At 36.2% G+C, this 16,073-nt stretch overlaps 4 protein-coding genes across 6 annotated transcripts in view; 1 reads left to right on the forward strand and 3 right to left on the reverse strand.

Annotated features, from left to right (window-relative positions):
- LOC107694079 (zinc finger protein OZF) overlaps positions 1 to 1,088 on the reverse strand; it is a 6,186-nt gene extending 5,098 nt beyond the window's left edge. Inside the window, exon 1 of the mRNA XM_016493672.1 lies at positions 759 to 1,088. Coding sequence (XP_016349158.1) covers positions 759 to 950 — 192 coding nt within the window. The 5' untranslated portion in view covers positions 951 to 1,088. The remainder of the gene's footprint in view (positions 1 to 758) is intronic.
- Positions 1 to 6,074, forward strand: part of LOC107694081 (dnaJ homolog subfamily C member 9-like) — a 12,593-nt gene extending 6,519 nt beyond the window's left edge. Inside the window, exons 1-6 of one of the 2 annotated variants that reach the window (XM_016493676.1) lie at positions 1,447 to 1,526; positions 1,835 to 2,010; positions 4,649 to 4,789; positions 4,876 to 5,130; positions 5,222 to 5,305; positions 5,719 to 6,073. In XM_016493676.1, coding sequence (XP_016349162.1) covers positions 1,837 to 2,010; positions 4,649 to 4,789; positions 4,876 to 5,130; positions 5,222 to 5,305; positions 5,719 to 5,823 — 759 coding nt within the window. In that variant the 5' untranslated portion in view covers positions 1,447 to 1,526; positions 1,835 to 1,836 and the 3' untranslated portion in view covers positions 5,824 to 6,073. Of the gene's footprint in view, positions 1 to 1,446; positions 1,527 to 1,834; positions 2,011 to 4,648; positions 4,790 to 4,875; positions 5,131 to 5,221; positions 5,306 to 5,718 lie in introns of those variants that run through there. The other variant, XM_016493675.1, reaches the window with a different exon arrangement.
- A 170-nt stretch (positions 6,075 to 6,244) lies between these two features.
- On the reverse strand, positions 6,245 to 9,288 carry LOC107694082 (uncharacterized). Its single transcript, XM_016493677.1, has 3 exons — positions 9,088 to 9,288; positions 8,842 to 9,004; positions 6,245 to 6,692 (listed from the first exon to the last, which is right to left on the reverse strand). The coding sequence occupies exons 1-3, from the start codon at positions 9,230 to 9,232 to the stop codon at positions 6,284 to 6,286; spliced, it is 717 nt and encodes a 238-aa protein (XP_016349163.1). The 5' UTR covers positions 9,233 to 9,288; the 3' UTR covers positions 6,245 to 6,283.
- A 759-nt stretch (positions 9,289 to 10,047) lies between these two features.
- nudt13 (nudix (nucleoside diphosphate linked moiety X)-type motif 13) lies at positions 10,048 to 14,940 on the reverse strand. Of its 2 annotated transcripts, XM_016493674.1 has the most exons (9): positions 14,699 to 14,938; positions 14,492 to 14,599; positions 13,808 to 13,950; positions 13,610 to 13,717; positions 13,095 to 13,201; positions 11,923 to 12,048; positions 10,955 to 11,066; positions 10,711 to 10,865; positions 10,048 to 10,318 (listed from the first exon to the last, which is right to left on the reverse strand). In XM_016493674.1, the coding sequence occupies exons 2-9, from the start codon at positions 14,572 to 14,574 to the stop codon at positions 10,115 to 10,117; spliced, it is 1,038 nt and encodes a 345-aa protein (XP_016349160.1). In that variant the 5' UTR covers positions 14,575 to 14,599; positions 14,699 to 14,938; the 3' UTR covers positions 10,048 to 10,114. The 2 variants fall into 2 exon arrangements, with proteins under 2 accessions (XP_016349160.1, XP_016349159.1); XM_016493673.1 differs by having other exon boundaries at positions 13,610 to 13,950; positions 14,699 to 14,940.
- Positions 14,941 to 16,073: the final 1,133 nt, after the last annotated feature.

Raw genomic sequence — 16,073 nt, forward strand, 5'->3', positions numbered from 1 at the left:
CGCAACTATAACGACATGTGAATAATCCTGCCCACTCTAAAGCGGTACTGAACTGCAGTGGAAACGCAAACCGTGCCGAGCCGAACCGTGCCGTGCCTTACTGAGCCGTACCGAGCCGAGTCGTACCACGCAGTGGAAAAGCGCCAGGGTTGTCAAACTCAATTCCTGGAGGGCCGGAGCCCTGCAGAGTTTTATGCCAACCCTGCTCCAACTCACATACTATTACAAATGGGAAACTGAAATTTTCTTTAAGCCCCGAGTTTCCGAGTTGGGGACTTGTCAATGAGAAACATGGCGGAATCGATGGATGCAACGTCTGTAGTTGACGGTTATTTGAAAACTACATGGTATGTGTGTTGGAACAAAGGTCTGCAGGTCTGCAGCCCTCCAGGAACTGAGTTTGACACCCCTGCACTGTGGTAATTTTGAGATTATTGGCAAGTTAATTCCATCTATTGTCGGTTTCAAAATCTTTCACAGCCTTCAGGAAAACATTGAAATAATTGTTGGAATTACATTTAATTCCAAAATTATTATTTGCTATTATTATTAAATTGCATGATCTCTATTGGCTTTTAAAAACGCAGTATCAGTTAAGCACAAATTAAATTTGATATGTTGACAGCAGCTGCGTTCACATACGTTGAGACCTGCGCTGATCTTTATACTATACGCACAAACGCGTTTATAGGGCTGCGAACGCGTCGCATGTTTAAGGTTACAGGCCGCAGCGAAGCAACATAATCTTATATTCTCACCATTCTCTCTTCCTTTTCCATCTTCATTCTTGACTCGACGTCCTCGTTTTCCCAGTGAGCTCTAGAAATGTCACCGCTCAAAAATGACAGCGTCTCCTCTTTCACAAGTTTGCACATTTCGGCGATCGCGGCGTGAACTAACGCCTCCACCACGGACGCCAGATGCGTCTGTAACGCAACGCAGCGAGACATTGTCCCTGCAACTAAAACTCACTCGCTGTTGTCCTGTGTTTAATTAAAAACTCAACTCTGCATTGAGGGCTCATTAAAGTAAGCAAACGACAGTAAATATACTTTAGGAAACGGTGGGCTGTAATAAACGGAAGTACAACAGCATGCGACAATTATAATCCGGGTCCTAGAATGCATAATAAAAGTGCATTGTTGACTTTTTTTTTGTACAATGTGTTTTGTAATTTTAATATACATGTAGTTTCAAATTATTCCGAAAACAACTGAAAAATAGGCTTTTTGGTAATAAATTTGTAGTTATTCATTTAACTAACAGCTGTCCTACGTCATGGCATTTTGTGACGTTTACACAAAGCGCCAAAATTGTATTTATTTCAATTTTTTTTAATTAATTAATTTATTTTCTCTCCTTGTCCTTTCTTTCAAAGTACTGCCCACACTCCAGTCCAGTAGGTGGCGGTAAATGTACCTTTAAGTTGGTTTGCCAACCGCCAATAAAATTAAAAGAAGATGATAGCGTTTATTTGTTATTTTCTGGCATATTTGAACAGTTTCAACGTGACCGTCATCTCTCTGGTAAGAGCGTTAATAAAACATTAAGTTGAATTGCTTTGAACTAACCTTGTTATTTTTTGCAAAGTCAGTCAGATGTGTGAGTGTTTAATCACGCATATGCATTTCTGTATTCGTATTCGAAACATTTTAGCTTAATCTTAAAGTTGTTTTTTTTTAATAAGTGAGAAGTGATAAATTCAGTAATTTTTCAATGTTTAGCGTTCATATAAAATCACGTAAAAAAAAAAAACAACAACAACAACATTCTTTTGTATGTCGTGCAGTTAATATATTAATGGATGATTTCGTGTTTTTTCTCCCTCACGCAGTCATGGGTTTACTGGAGCAGTGTGAGGAGCTCTTCAAGACCTCTAACCTGTATGAAGTTCTGGGTGTTTGTAAAGAAGCATCTGACTCCGAGATCAGACGCGGATATTATAAAGTCTCTCTGCAGGTTCATCCAGATAGAGCTCTTGGTGATGAGTTAGCCACCACCAAGTTCCAGGTAACCACTGTATTTCTAATGCAGCACTTCTGCCCAGAATTCTATTAGAACCTTCTTGAATGGTCTGGTGTCCTCTAAAGTGGTAGGAAGCGATTTAAAACGTGATCCACAAAATCAACATTAACCCTCTGGTGGGTTACTTACAGGTCACACTTGTACTTCTAGACCAGTGGTTCCCAAACTTTATGCAGCGTGCACCACTTTCTAGTGTTTGACACATGTCAAGCACCCCCACACCATACACCACATTTTTTACTGCAATACAAGTATAAATACAAGTATTCACTGTATACAGGGCTTGACATCACTGTGGCTAGTGGTTTTCCAAAATTACTAGCCACTCGGCATTTTCACTGGCCACAATTTTGTTGCTGGAAAATTATATTTTATATGATTAAAGTTACTGCATATAAACATTTATTTGAATTGATTTCCAGGTCTTTTTTTTTTTTTTGCCTATAAAAAAAGCATTTCCCCCTAACCTTATTAAATGCATGTCATCTTTCATCTCAAATTCTTACATTTTATTAATAATTTCACTTAATATAACAAGACTCTATAGGGCTGTTACCTATCAAATGAAATCAATATTAACAAAACCAAATTTTCCACTGCTGGAGAAACAGAAGCAGCTGAAGTGGCATTTAGATGCATTTACACAGACAATTTAATGAAGCTGCGGCTCTCTAGGACCGAACTTGCCTACCCCTGAGCTAGACGATCAACTCACCAAACATCTTGTTAGATCAGATCTCCACTCCAGGAATATTACATCTAGTCTCTTTACCTGATCCTGTTTTGTCTGCTGTCCTAAACCAGTTATAAGCAGGTCTTGTTTGATACCCAGAATCAGTTAACAAAAGTGTATTTTGTCTGGTACCCAAAACTGTTTTAACTAGAAGTCTTCTATGAGCCTAAGAGGTTGATAAAGGAAGCCAAAGAAGAGCAGAAAGCAGAAGACCGAGTGATTGATTATAAAAACTGAGCAGTGTTTATGGATTCATCTTAGTTGTGTATGTTCGTCCAGACTGGACTTTGTCTGACCAGTTCAAATCCAACAGATGTCATTATGCCAAAGCAATAGCAATGGAAAATGACTGCTTCACAACATTGTCCTGTAAAATTAAAAGAAAAAAAGAAAGATTGGCACACTACAGCCCCAAAAATGTTTTTCATGTTTTCACTACAGGTGACGTTTTGAGCAGTATGGCTCTTCATCAGACAATGAGCCCTTAATTACTAGTAGAAATTACATCACATGATAAACCACATGACAGAAACACAACAACTAAACACTTGGGAAAACAAATGACATAGCTGAAATAAAAGTGAAAACATAAAATACCAAGAACAAATGACAACATTATATTTAAACATTCGGTTTCCAGACTACATTGGCATTGAAGCTGTCAAATTACCTCGTAGAGGGGGTGATTTTAATAATTTGCTTTTAAACCGTGTAGCCTATTGGAATTATACTTTGAACATTATCACCTAATGGTCTTAATGAAGAGTTTGATATTCATCCTTTTTTGCATTCATGATGCTGATTGTATTTGTGTGTTTTTGATCGTGTGTATGTTAGATTGTTGTGACTTGTTCTTGGCTATGTAATTTGTTGCCCGAGTGTTTAGTAGTTGTTGTATTATTATTATTATTATTTTTTGTATGTTCAGTATATGTGTTCAAAACAGTATCAGGCTCAAAACCTCACCTGTGGTGAGAACATGAACTAAACATTTTTGCATTTTTGGAGCTGTGGTGTGCAAACCTTTTTTTCTTATTGTTTACAATAGCTGAGCACCCTCATTGAGTTTTTTTGCCTCAGATGTGCACATAAAATTTCATTTTCTGTAAAATTAAAAACCTTTAAATGGAGAAATTCTTATCTCTTACTCGGTTTAACTTTACTAATAAGATTAAATAACACGCACTACAAGAGAAGGGAAAACAAGTAAAATAATATGATTAAAAAAACTAATAAGTGATTATCATTAAGTGGAAATAATTATTTTTATTAACTCATCAAAAAAAAAGAAAAACAGATGTATGGTTGCTCTGTTAAAGCAACCCAAACACAGGTAGCTGTTGAGAAACATTTTTAATGTACTATATTTTAGCTCAATATTTTATAATTAGCATTTTGAGTAGATTGAAAATGGTTTTTATGCTACTAAATGTTATTTATGCAATAATTATATTCAATGTATTTCCGTCTAATACTTTTTTAAAAAATTTTTTATAGTGTCTAAGGTTAAAATGAAAAAGTATTTAAAATCCAGTGCAAAGAGGAAAATTTGAGCCATCTGGTGGCAGGAAAAATATATATTCAGACGTAATTCCATGGTGTAACCACTAGATGAGTTCTCTATATTTTTCTGTTTCCATTTCATTTACTTTTTTTCCATTTCCAATTTTTGACCGCTGAAAGTAAAAGTGGGACTTTTTAAAAACTTTTTTACCCTTTTTGAATCATAGCAATTCTTTTGTTCACATAGCTAGTGCAAAAGTGTACATAAGCAGAAGTCACCTAGGAGTACCAGATGTTTACATTTAAAATAATTTAATCATTCAATTAAAAAAGAAAAATAATTACATAAATACATCCTGAAACCTAACATTTTCAATATTTCCACAGGTGCTGGGAAAGGCTTATGCAGTGTTGGCTGACAAGGACCAAAGGGCAGTCTATGATGAACAGGGAATAGTGGACAAAGAGCCAGACACCCTTGATCAAGATCGCAATTGGGAGGAGCACTGGAGAAGATTGTTTCCCAAGGTATTTTTTATTTTTTTGTACCATGTATTGTTTTATGTTGGTTTTTCCCAAAGGAATTTGCTAAAATGACAAATTCTCTGCTATAGGTCACATTGCAAGATATCTTGGACTTTGAGAAGCAGTATAAAGGCTCTGATGAAGAGGTAGAAGACTTGAAGAGACTGTACCTACAACATGAAGGTGACATGGATCTGATCATGGAGTCTGCGCTGTGCTGTACTTATGAAGATGAGCCACGTGTCAAAGACATACTACAGAAAGCCATTGACGCTGAAGATGTGCCAGCCTACAAAGCCTTCACTCATGAAAGTGCCAAGAAGAAGAACAACCGCAAAATAAAGGTGCCGATTCACTTTCTAAAGTTTTGCTATGAAATAATGATTTTTTTTTTAATAAGGTTGGAGTCTTTGATGAATTATCCTGACATTCTAGGCGGAAAAAGAGCGCAAGGAGGCAGAGGAAATGCAGAAGGAGATGGGCTTGAACAGTGAGGACAGCCTGGTAGCTATGATTAAGGTAAAAACCATTCAGATGTCACAGGCTGTATTAATCTGCCAAATGTGTACTCTATATGAATAGATTTTAAAATTTAATTTATTCCTGTGATGGCAAAGCTGAATTTCCAGCAGCCATTGCTCCAGACTTTTGAAAGGTAGTGCATGTGCAAATCTGTACAAAGGTAAATAAAGGACCATTTGGATGGAATTCGTTTTCTAAATGACATTTGAGTTTGTGTAGTTCATCTTTCATTTAACGTACTGTGAATTAATACATGACCTACAATACCCTCCAGTTTTTCTCAGAAATTAGTATATAACCATAAGCTGCATGCTGAAAAGGCAAATAATGAATTATTAAAGTATTGGAGTTCAATCACAACCTCTTTAAAAGTATTACAATTGACTTTATGGCTTCTGTTTCTTATTTAGCAAAGACAAAAGTCCAAAGAAAACGGATACAACTCCCTCATCTCAGATCTGGAGGCGAAATATTGCAAGAAACCAGCTGCAGGAAAGAAGGGCAAGAAAAATTAGACATTCACCATACTGAGCTATTTCTACCAAATGTTATAAAATCCATCTTGTAAATAATAATCAAAGGATGCTTTATAATGGATACTGACCTGGTTTAAGGAAGCATATCGAGACTAATAACGTGACACATTCTCAAGCATTTATTAGAGTGGATTAGTGTGAATCTGCTTCATGTGTTCTTGTCCAGACCAGCTTGTGGATCAAATAATGAAAAATTTGAAGTGTTACTTTAACAGTTTTTTTTGTATATATGTTTTCCTGTTTCGTAAGTGTTGAATGTATTATTGTTCATGATTATCTGAATATAATAAACTTGTTTCGATCGATATGAAAGTTGTGGTTTGTATTCATATACTTCTTTTTAGTCATATAGAATAGAACACTCAACACTGAAAATATGAAACAACCAGCACAAGGTCACTTCTTTTAAAGTTATATTTATTTTCAATAAAAAAGCATTTCAACTGGGTTTTACAACACTACACTGTAGTAACAACTGATTACTTGGTGACACTGAGGATATCTGAGGAAAGCTGGGCTGTCCGAACTCTGCGTCATGAAGTATTTTTTGGATCTGAAGCTTCACCAAGGACTGCTTTGAAGCAGGTAGGCGTCTTAAAGCAGGTGCTAAGCTCCGAAGAAATAAATCGACTTCATCTTGCTGTTCATCTTTGTCTTTTGCATCTTTAGATGCCAGATACCTTTCCAACAGCTCTAGTGTCTCTGATCGCCTTCTCTTTACAATGTCAGACTGGATCGCTCCTGGACTTGTCACTGATGTTCCTGTACTGGTGCTGGCTGGTTCGGCTCCACTGTCTTCATCTGGCTCATCATCCTCGATTTTGCTGGGAAGGCTGTCCAAAAGAACACTGTACACCGATAAAAACCATTGTGAATAACCATGAGCTTTTGTATGCTTCATTACAGTACAGATAAGTAATGCAAACTTTTGCTAAAATTTAAATAAAATTAAATGATAGTTTCCCACTATGCTACAAAAGGACTAAATGATGTTACCTGATTAAGTTAATAGAAGATTAATCGGACCATTTTTACATATTTATTGGTATACCACAAAAACGTGCACATGGCGGCAGTTGTGAAGGAACTGGTGTGGGTGTGATTAAACTGACATTAATTAGATGAAAATCTGTTCATATAAACACCTAATGTTTTTAATTGTTGGATATAGTCAAGATCATCAAGTTGTTCTAGACAAATGTTTTATGTTACAGGAATACTTTATCCAAAAATTTAAATGTGATGGAAATGTACTCACCCTCATGCAATCCAAGATGTAGATACGTTTCTTCATCAGAACAGATTTGGAGATATTTAGCATTACATCACTTCCTAACCAATGGATCTTCTGCAGTGAATGGGTGCCGTCAGAATGAGAGTCCAAACAGCTGCTAAAAATGTCACAATAATCCAAATGACTCCAGTACATCAATTAGCAAAAAGCTGCTTGTTTGTAAGAAAGAAATCCTTCAAACTGTTTTTAACTTCAAACCAGTGTTTCCAGCTAAAATGAGTCCTCTACCCATAAAATTGCTTTCTTGTCTCAATCAGTCACTGTCTGAATCAGGAGAGAAATCACAGATCAAGCAGAGTTTACAAGCGAAAACAGCCCAAAACAGTTCTAAGCAAATATGCCAGTGAATTTTGATGTGAGAGGACAACAGGGGATGGACTTTTTCACTGGATGAAGCATTATTGTGGATTATGGACTGGTATTTTGAACAGAAGCGGGAGTTTAAATGTCAAACTGCCTTAATGGATTTACTACAAATACACAGATTTATACTTCACAAGACTTGAATTGATGGACTGGGGTCGTGTGACTCGTGTTGATTAGCTGTGGATTATTGTGATGTTTTTAATCAGCTGTTTGGACTCATACTCGGAATTAGTGCTCTGCATTTATCCCATCCAAAGTGCACACACACAGCAGTGAACACACACACACACCATGAACACACACCCGGAGCAGTGGGCAGCCATTTTTTTGCTGCGGCGCCCAGGGAGCAGTTAGGGGTTCGGTGCCTTGCTCAAGGGCCCCTCAGTCGTGGTATTGAAGGTGGGAGAGAGCACTGTACATTCACTCTCCCCACCCACAATCCCTGCCGGTACGAGACTCGAACCCCCAACCTTTGGGTTACGAGACCGACTCTCTAACCATTAGACCACGACTTCCCCAAACGGCACCCTTCTGACGGCACCCATTCACTGCAGAGGATCCATTGATAAGCAAGTGATGTAATGCTAAATTTTTCCAAATCCGTTTCTATGATGAAACAAACATCTTGGTGGCCTGAGATTTTCATTACAAAAAAAAAAATTCATTTGATCAAATACTAGTAATAGGGCAGACTACAAAAAACATGGAATTCATGCTTTTATTACACTTTAGCAATGTGACATTGGTGGTCATAGAGGAATACTAACGTACTTTGCAGTATACAGTGTGAGTGTGTATTATTACTAGAAAACAGGAATGTGGAAGTATGCATTATGCAATGCTAAATATTTCAAATATTAACTTACTATGCCATATTGTGTTTAATTCTGCCTGCAGCATCCAGTTGTCATCTCCAAAATAAAAATGTAATTTATTTATAAACAGTGAATCCAATTTTGTATGAAAATGTCTGCATACTTGCCAGCCCAATCTAATAATAAACTAGAAAATTATATCACACTGGAAATGGATTTTAGTGTGCTCTGCATTGAGAAATTTCATAAAATGTTTAGTAGTATAGTAATATGCTATTTCAAGCATAACTTGAATATCACAAAGGCAGTCAACAACACAATTTGATACACAAATGAAACAAGAAAAAAAAGTAACCAGTATTTTTTTTTAAGGACCAGTATCACACGTAAAAAAAAAGTTACAATGACGTCACCGCTGTCTATTGGATTTTAATAACGAACATTCAGTGAAATCAAAATGGGACGTTTTTAGTTTTTTCAAACTCTGAAGTCTTGCGACTTAAATGAAACACACTCGAATACCTTCTGTGTTCTGTGGAGGGATCGAGAAAGTCCATCACTCGCATATATTTCCATTGCTTCTTTTTCTTAGCTGCCCTTCCACCCCGACTCCCATCCTGCTCCAGCCGCTTTTTCCTGGTGTATGTGTCTCTTAGATTTTTCCATTTAGCTTTCACCTCTTCCACTATACAAACACACACACACGTTGGTGGTGGTTAGGCGCGCTGACAGTAACGCTACATAATAAGCGACACCAACAAAACTCACCATCGACTCCCATTTTGTCTGCTATTCCTTGCCAGAGAACTTCTTTCCGCTTCGTGTTTTTGTACTCACTGTGGTTTTTATCAAATAATTCCTTGTTCTCAGATACCAAAAACAGCAACAGCTCCGCGTCCATCTTGACTACCATTCTTCTTCTAACGATTCTATTGCGGGATTTACCGCTTCAGCGCCACCAAGCGTCGAGGAGAGGCGGGATCCTCCAAGTAGTATGTATAACTGCAGACCGGAGATCTCCAAAATGGGGCGTGAACTCCAAAAGTGGGCAGAACCTCCAAAATGGGGCAGCGCAGGGGAAAGATTTTACTCTATCGCTTTGTTCTAAGGCTGCAGTTATACCCTTCTCGGATCGGATACGTAAAGGGAAGGCTTGAATCTGATTGGTCAGTGAGTTTTTTCTCTCAGTCAACGAAAAAAAAATAATTAATCGTGCACAACGTACTATGAATGTAAATATAAATTGTCTTAAAAAAAACAACTTATTAAATATGTCTTATTAAATTTAAAAAAGAAACAGTACATCCTTAAAAACAACAAAAGTATTTTTTTAAAACAATTGAAAACTATTTCTTGGTACTGTTTTTATTGTAAGATAATTAAAAATCATAAAAATAATTGTAAAAACATACATTCAAATGTTTTCTTCAAAAACGGCTACAGTGTACGGATTGATTAGTACTATTTGAGGTAGTGCAGTGTGTCCTTGGAATCCAAATTCAGATGCTTCTTGATGCACTTACAAATCTAATTATTTATACAAGAATAATATACATGCATAATAATTGCATTATATAAAAATCATGATTACAATCATAATTATCTTCTCATTCTATTATCATTTTCAATTTATACATTTTTTTTCCCAATCCAGGCATACTCTAATAAAAGTCCTCCTCTGAATATCACTGAAGATCCCTTCAAAAGTATTCTGGTTATCACAGGTTCAGGTTTTCATGTCTATTTTATCTTCAAGTTCTTAAATTAGTGGTAACAATGCATATTAGATACATGATTACTCAAGTCCATGTAATTTTCTTGATAGTTGTTGCTGATTGGCCCATTCTTGAATGAGCTGATTGGCTATGGCATAAGGCGGCGGGACCCAGAACACAGGTGGCTCTCTTCTGGGGTCAAGTGGCGGTTTCCGTAGTGCTTCTGTTATTTCTTCATAAGTGAACCAGCGAGCATCCTCAAGTTCTGCCTTGTCAATATTCACCTATCCATGAACACAGTTAAAGCAGTTTAAGTTTATAACAACAGCAATGCCTCTACTCTGCTGTCATTGGGTTAAATAAGTATGTTTTGATATGCCTGAATGCTTTCCAGGGTCTCAAAATAGTATTCATTCAGTCATTTTCACATTTTAATAACTGAACCAATTCTCATCCATGTTCTATAACTGACAGAGAAATACTGTTTACACATTTGACCAAATTCATTACAAATTATCAGAAAATAATTTTATGTAAAAGCAGAGACTCAAACTAGAGAGTCCTACATGTGTCTGAAGGCAATTATTATTATTATTTTTAATTTAATAATATAATGCATGTCTTTAATCTGTAGTGTCTCACTAATAAGTAGTTTAAGGGATCACCCAAGTCTCACCTGCGTTTTGTCTGGGTTTACAGTTGCGTGGCAGGCTAACATAAAGGAGCTTTGTGGGAATGGCCAGTGCTGTGATCCAGAGTACTGAATGTTCTCCACCTCTAGACCCACCTCTTCTGCCACCTCTCTGTGCAGGGTCTCCTCCACTGACTCTCCTGCAAAATGTTTTGATAGAGCAAAATGGTTAGGTAACTCCACAGAGTGATATGGTGTGCACAGCAGCTTGTAATAAAGTGTGACTCACCCATGTCACAGAAGCCAGAGAGCGCACTGTACATGCCTAGAGGAAACATGGTCTGGCGTGCCAGCAAACATCTGCTCCCATCAGACACCAGCACGATCACAACAGGTGCCATCTGCAAGTCAAAGACAAACAGCTTCATGCTAATGTATTCATTGTGTACCGTAATTTAAGGACAACAAGAAATGGCATTCGCAATTCATTGTACTCCAAAATAGGATATTCAACGTGAAAATGGATTCATCAGCAATTAATTGGGTAGTAAGTGGGCATTCCATACCAGAATGGATTCGGACCTGTTTATAAAATCTACTGTCTGGGACGCTGCATGGCCTTAAAACTTTCAACATTTTAAGTTTTTTAAATTACTTTAAACTTAAAACTGCTTTAAACTTAAAACTACTTACATTTACATTTATGCATTTAGCAGACGCTTTTATCCAAAGCGACTTACAGTACATTCAGGCTATACATTTTTTACCAGTATGTGTGTTCCCTGGGAATTGAACCCACGACCTTATGCGCTGCTAACACAATGCTCTACCACTGAGCCACAGTAACACTTAAAGCTTAAAACCTTCAAACTTTTCCAAAATTTATGGCTAAGCTTTCTCAAAGTTTGTATTGATTCACTTTTTTTATCTAGTTCAAATCTGTTGTTTGCTGATATTGCCATAGCCCTTATTACATTAATTTTAACTGCCATTATTGTGTAAATTACTATATTAGACTTTATTACATACAGTAGTAGCCTGAAACAATGTCTAAATAGCTATTTAGATACTGTGAAAATGGTAATATATCTTTATTTAGAACAGCACATTAATATTATTCAAACCTGCGTCAGTAAAACATATCAGATAAAACAGAAATGATTTGAAAAATCAGACAATGCTTTCTGTCAAATGCCATGTATGTGCATATTGTGGCAGTTGTAGTGTTGTCTGGCATCGTGAAAAGCACATGCTTACTTTGGGGTAGTAGGTGATGCCACTGCTGTTGCAAACTCTGAAACTTCCTGATTGGTTCCTAATGGTAGGCTGCCCAGTGGCACTGCAAAAGCAATTAGTCTGGTGCCATCGAAGGAGAGCTTGTCCCTAAAACAAACACCATATAACTTCTCAGAGATGGTCAACATACGAATGGCTCCAACTTTATTCATATAGAATATCTTTCGTTTTTGCTTTTGTAACAGAAGGAGCGAAAGATATTTTCCTCCGTATTATATATATCCAAGTGAAATCAATTATTGAAAAAAGAAATAAAGGCGGGGACTTGGTTCTATGCATCGGCTGTTGATTGGATAAAGGCAGATCTGAATGTGAGCTTGTAGTCAGTTGTATTAAAGGGGTGGAGTTTTAGCAGATGACTGGAGAAGTCCTGAATACATCACTAGAGAGAAGTCTGTCGTTTCACCAGAAGATCCAGTTCTAACATTTTGATTAAAAATTACGAGGTCAAAAAACATATTCATGGGTGAATCGTTCACAATAAGAACAATAACATGCATTTAGGAAATTGATAGCACAAATTTTCATTTAATGCTGAACTTAAGTTCTGTCATGACAACTCTCGGAGGGATTGGCATGGTAATGTACATGACAATGTTAATGTATTTGGTCTTTGCGGAATAGATCTACTACGCTGCTGCTACAGCAGAGCAAGTACCGAGACTTGCTACTGCCAATACATCCACAACATGCTGCTGTGAGCATGTAAGAAATATTGCTGCTGCAAATATAACATACATGAAATAACCCCATATAGCATACATAAATCACCTCGTAGCAGATCTATACAGGTGGAGCTGGGGAAGGTGGAGGGTTTCTGAAGCAAGCTGCAACTGCTACGGCAAGCACTAGTCATATATTTGAATGCTGAGCAGCGAGCTCATTGGCTACTGATACAGAAGAGAACCAATCAGCTGTGCCATGTGATGATGTCATTAGGTCAGATTGAGTTAGACATATCGGACTGCGCCATCTAGAGTTTCATGCCAGAACTCTGTATTTGAACCTGCAACCTGCTTACCTACCCCATGTTTACTGAAATCAAATATCATCAGTCACAAAATCAACATGACAATTCACAGCGATTACAAAGCACTAGCATTTCTGATCATTTAGAAACCTAAAGTACATACTTTGGCCGCAAGAGGAGACTCTGGTCCAGGTAACATGAAGAAAGCTTTCCTGAGGTCCACAAACATACCTCTACACTCCTGCTCCAATGCACTGCGGTCTAAATCACCTACAGTGAGAAGAGATCTCCATGAGCTGATATATGTAGTGTATAAAATAATATACAGTTTACAGAATAGTATAGTATACAGGGTTTCCATGGTCACCTGGAAATATTAACATTGTTTTCCAGGCCTGGAAATGAATAAAGAATTTAAAATGTCATTGAAATTCCAGGAACAATCAAACACCACTCACATTCTCAATCCTATAGCGTTCCTGTAGCTCAAACAGTAGAGCATGGAGCTAGCAACACCAAAGCAATATACTGTAAGTCAACGAATGCAATATAAGTCCCTTTGGATAAAAACGCTTGCCAGATGTATAAATGAAATTTCCTATACTGATACATTTTCCAGTTGTAGAATGTTGGGCTTTATTTTCATACTATTGTGTAGTAATGGCTGTATTAACTGACCTACTTCCAGTGAGAATTGGGGTTCACCCTTGTCAGTGCATCCCAGAAGAAAAGATTCGTTAACAAAGTGTTTGTCCTTTCCAACCTTCTCCAGTATGTGTTCCAAATCTAGAGAAATGGGCATACAAATATACAAATGCATATGCAAAATCCTTTTATTTTCGTAATGGAAGAGTTTAAATGGAGTTGTATTGAAACCTGAGGTTTTTAGAGAAGCCAATGTGTAAATGCCATTGCTGGTCTTTCGCAGTAGAGGAGAAAGCTTATGATACAGTAGAAAGTTTCCAGACTTCAGTGCCTCTCGACATGCCTCATCGTCCTCCTTTAATCTCTTAAGGTACCTAAACAGGAATATTTTATTTTATATTCAGAAGTTAAGAAAAAAATGACTTGAATTGTCCATAATTCATGCTAGAAAATATTATAGATAACGCTTAATTATACTACCATTTATTTTTTAAATAATAGTAGTAGTAATAATAATAAAAAATAACATGAATAAGAATTCATAAGAAACCAAAGAATGTTTAATGGATTGTTAATTAGGTCATTCACCTCAAAACATCAACACATAAAAAGATAAGGAAAATAATAGCTGTTTTAGGACTGTTTGCATTGTAAACTCATGAAAAACATTTTTTTTAATCAACAGAGTTAACTATTTGTGTACTTATGTCACAAATGTAAACTATTTTCATTTTCTTATTTATTATAAAATATATTTTCTTTTGACCTGGACATGTTCTTGACAGGTTTTGTGAGATTCATCCAAACACCTATAAAAAGTTATATTAATTCCAGTCCGTCAGTACATTATACTTCCAGTACTACAGTGGCATCCTATTTCATATTATAAATAGATGTATTTTAAAGAAGACAGACCTCACTCGAGAGACATAATATCCAGAGTAGGAGCGTGATAGCACCAGGTTACAGTTGAAGAAAAGCTTGAATGACTGCAGCATGTCTAAAAGGTCCACAGGATAATGCCTGTATGTTCAATACAACGGTTTTAACAAACGTTCACATTTGCTCGACCTAAATGAAACTTGTTCAACAGTCATGCAGGGTGTACGAGACAGAACTTGCCCTTGAAACAGACGTAAACTGGCAGTACAGACTCTTCTTTCGGTATCACCGTTTCCTGTAAATAACAGTTTCTTAGATTTTGTTCGTGTAAAGGCACGGCCAAAGGCGAATGTCACAAAATTACATATATAAGTTATTTGTAACAGAACACATCGTCGTACTACAACGCAACGAATTCAAAAAGAGTCTGTTTCGTAAAACTTTGTGGCTCCCCACTCCAGCAAGCTTTCAGTTTACATAATATATAGCACCCTGAGAAATATTCTATGGTAAATAAACATTTTTGATTGCTCGCCTGCGCGTAATATGTACGACATCAGTACGTCATCAAGAGCGGCCAGCGTCTAAATTGAAATCAAGAATTGTAAAATTGCACTGGTGTCTAAAATTTTGTAGTCACAAGCTTATTTATCCCTCTGTCGATATACAGGTGTGATTACACAAAGAGCTCTAATGTACATTATTTATGCTCTTTATGTCTGTACATGATTACACTCAGTGTTGGGGGTAACGCATTACAAGTAACGCGAGTTACGTAATCAGATTACTTTTTCAAGTAACTAGTAATAACAAAAGGTACCAAAAGTGCCTTGCTAATACTGTGTTTTGGATATCCCTTCTGAAAAGGAAGTGCGCTTAATTGTATTGTATGTGCACTTTTTAAAGACTTGAAATCTTTTGAAAAAGTTATTAAAAAACTGTACTTGCAGATAATATAATATTAATACAATAAAAGGGCACTTAAGTGTATATAAGTGACTATGCCTACATACACTTAAGAAAGAAATCAAACGTTTTATTAGCCTACATTTTAATTCATTGTTTTAATAATTGATTGAGTCATTGTTTTATTTTGATGTGCTGTCTAACGAACTAGAGCACAAGTTTAACTGTTATTTTATATTACATTTAAATTTGATGATTAAATGATAATTAATATACATTTTAAAATTTGTAAATGTAAATGCAATGACAATTAAATCTCTGAAAACATTCAGTTTGTGTAAGTATTTTCTCATAAAGTATATTATTTACATAGCACTTATTTATATTTATATATATATTTATATATATAGTTATAGCACTTGCATATCATTGCTCTTTTGTTGATTTTGATTGCTTCCATTGTCCTCATTTGTAAGTCTTTGGATAAAAGTGTCTAAATGTAAATTATTTCCTTACTAAATACTCTTTTTAAAAAAGATAATTCTAAAGCTAAAGTGTACAATTTTTCACAAGGGATACAGTAGTGATGTGAGTTTTTGGATATGTAACATGGTAAAACTATGGAATTCATTGAAGTACCTTGAAATATGTAAATACCATGTTATTTACACTATATATGTGTAATATAAATAAATAAAATTATTAATAA

This window comes from Sinocyclocheilus anshuiensis, unplaced genomic scaffold (genome assembly GCF_001515605.1).
Source record: "Sinocyclocheilus anshuiensis isolate Anshui unplaced genomic scaffold, SAMN03320099.WGS_v1.1 scaffold2046, whole genome shotgun sequence".
Classification (NCBI taxonomy): Eukaryota; Metazoa; Chordata; class Actinopteri; order Cypriniformes; family Cyprinidae; genus Sinocyclocheilus; species Sinocyclocheilus anshuiensis.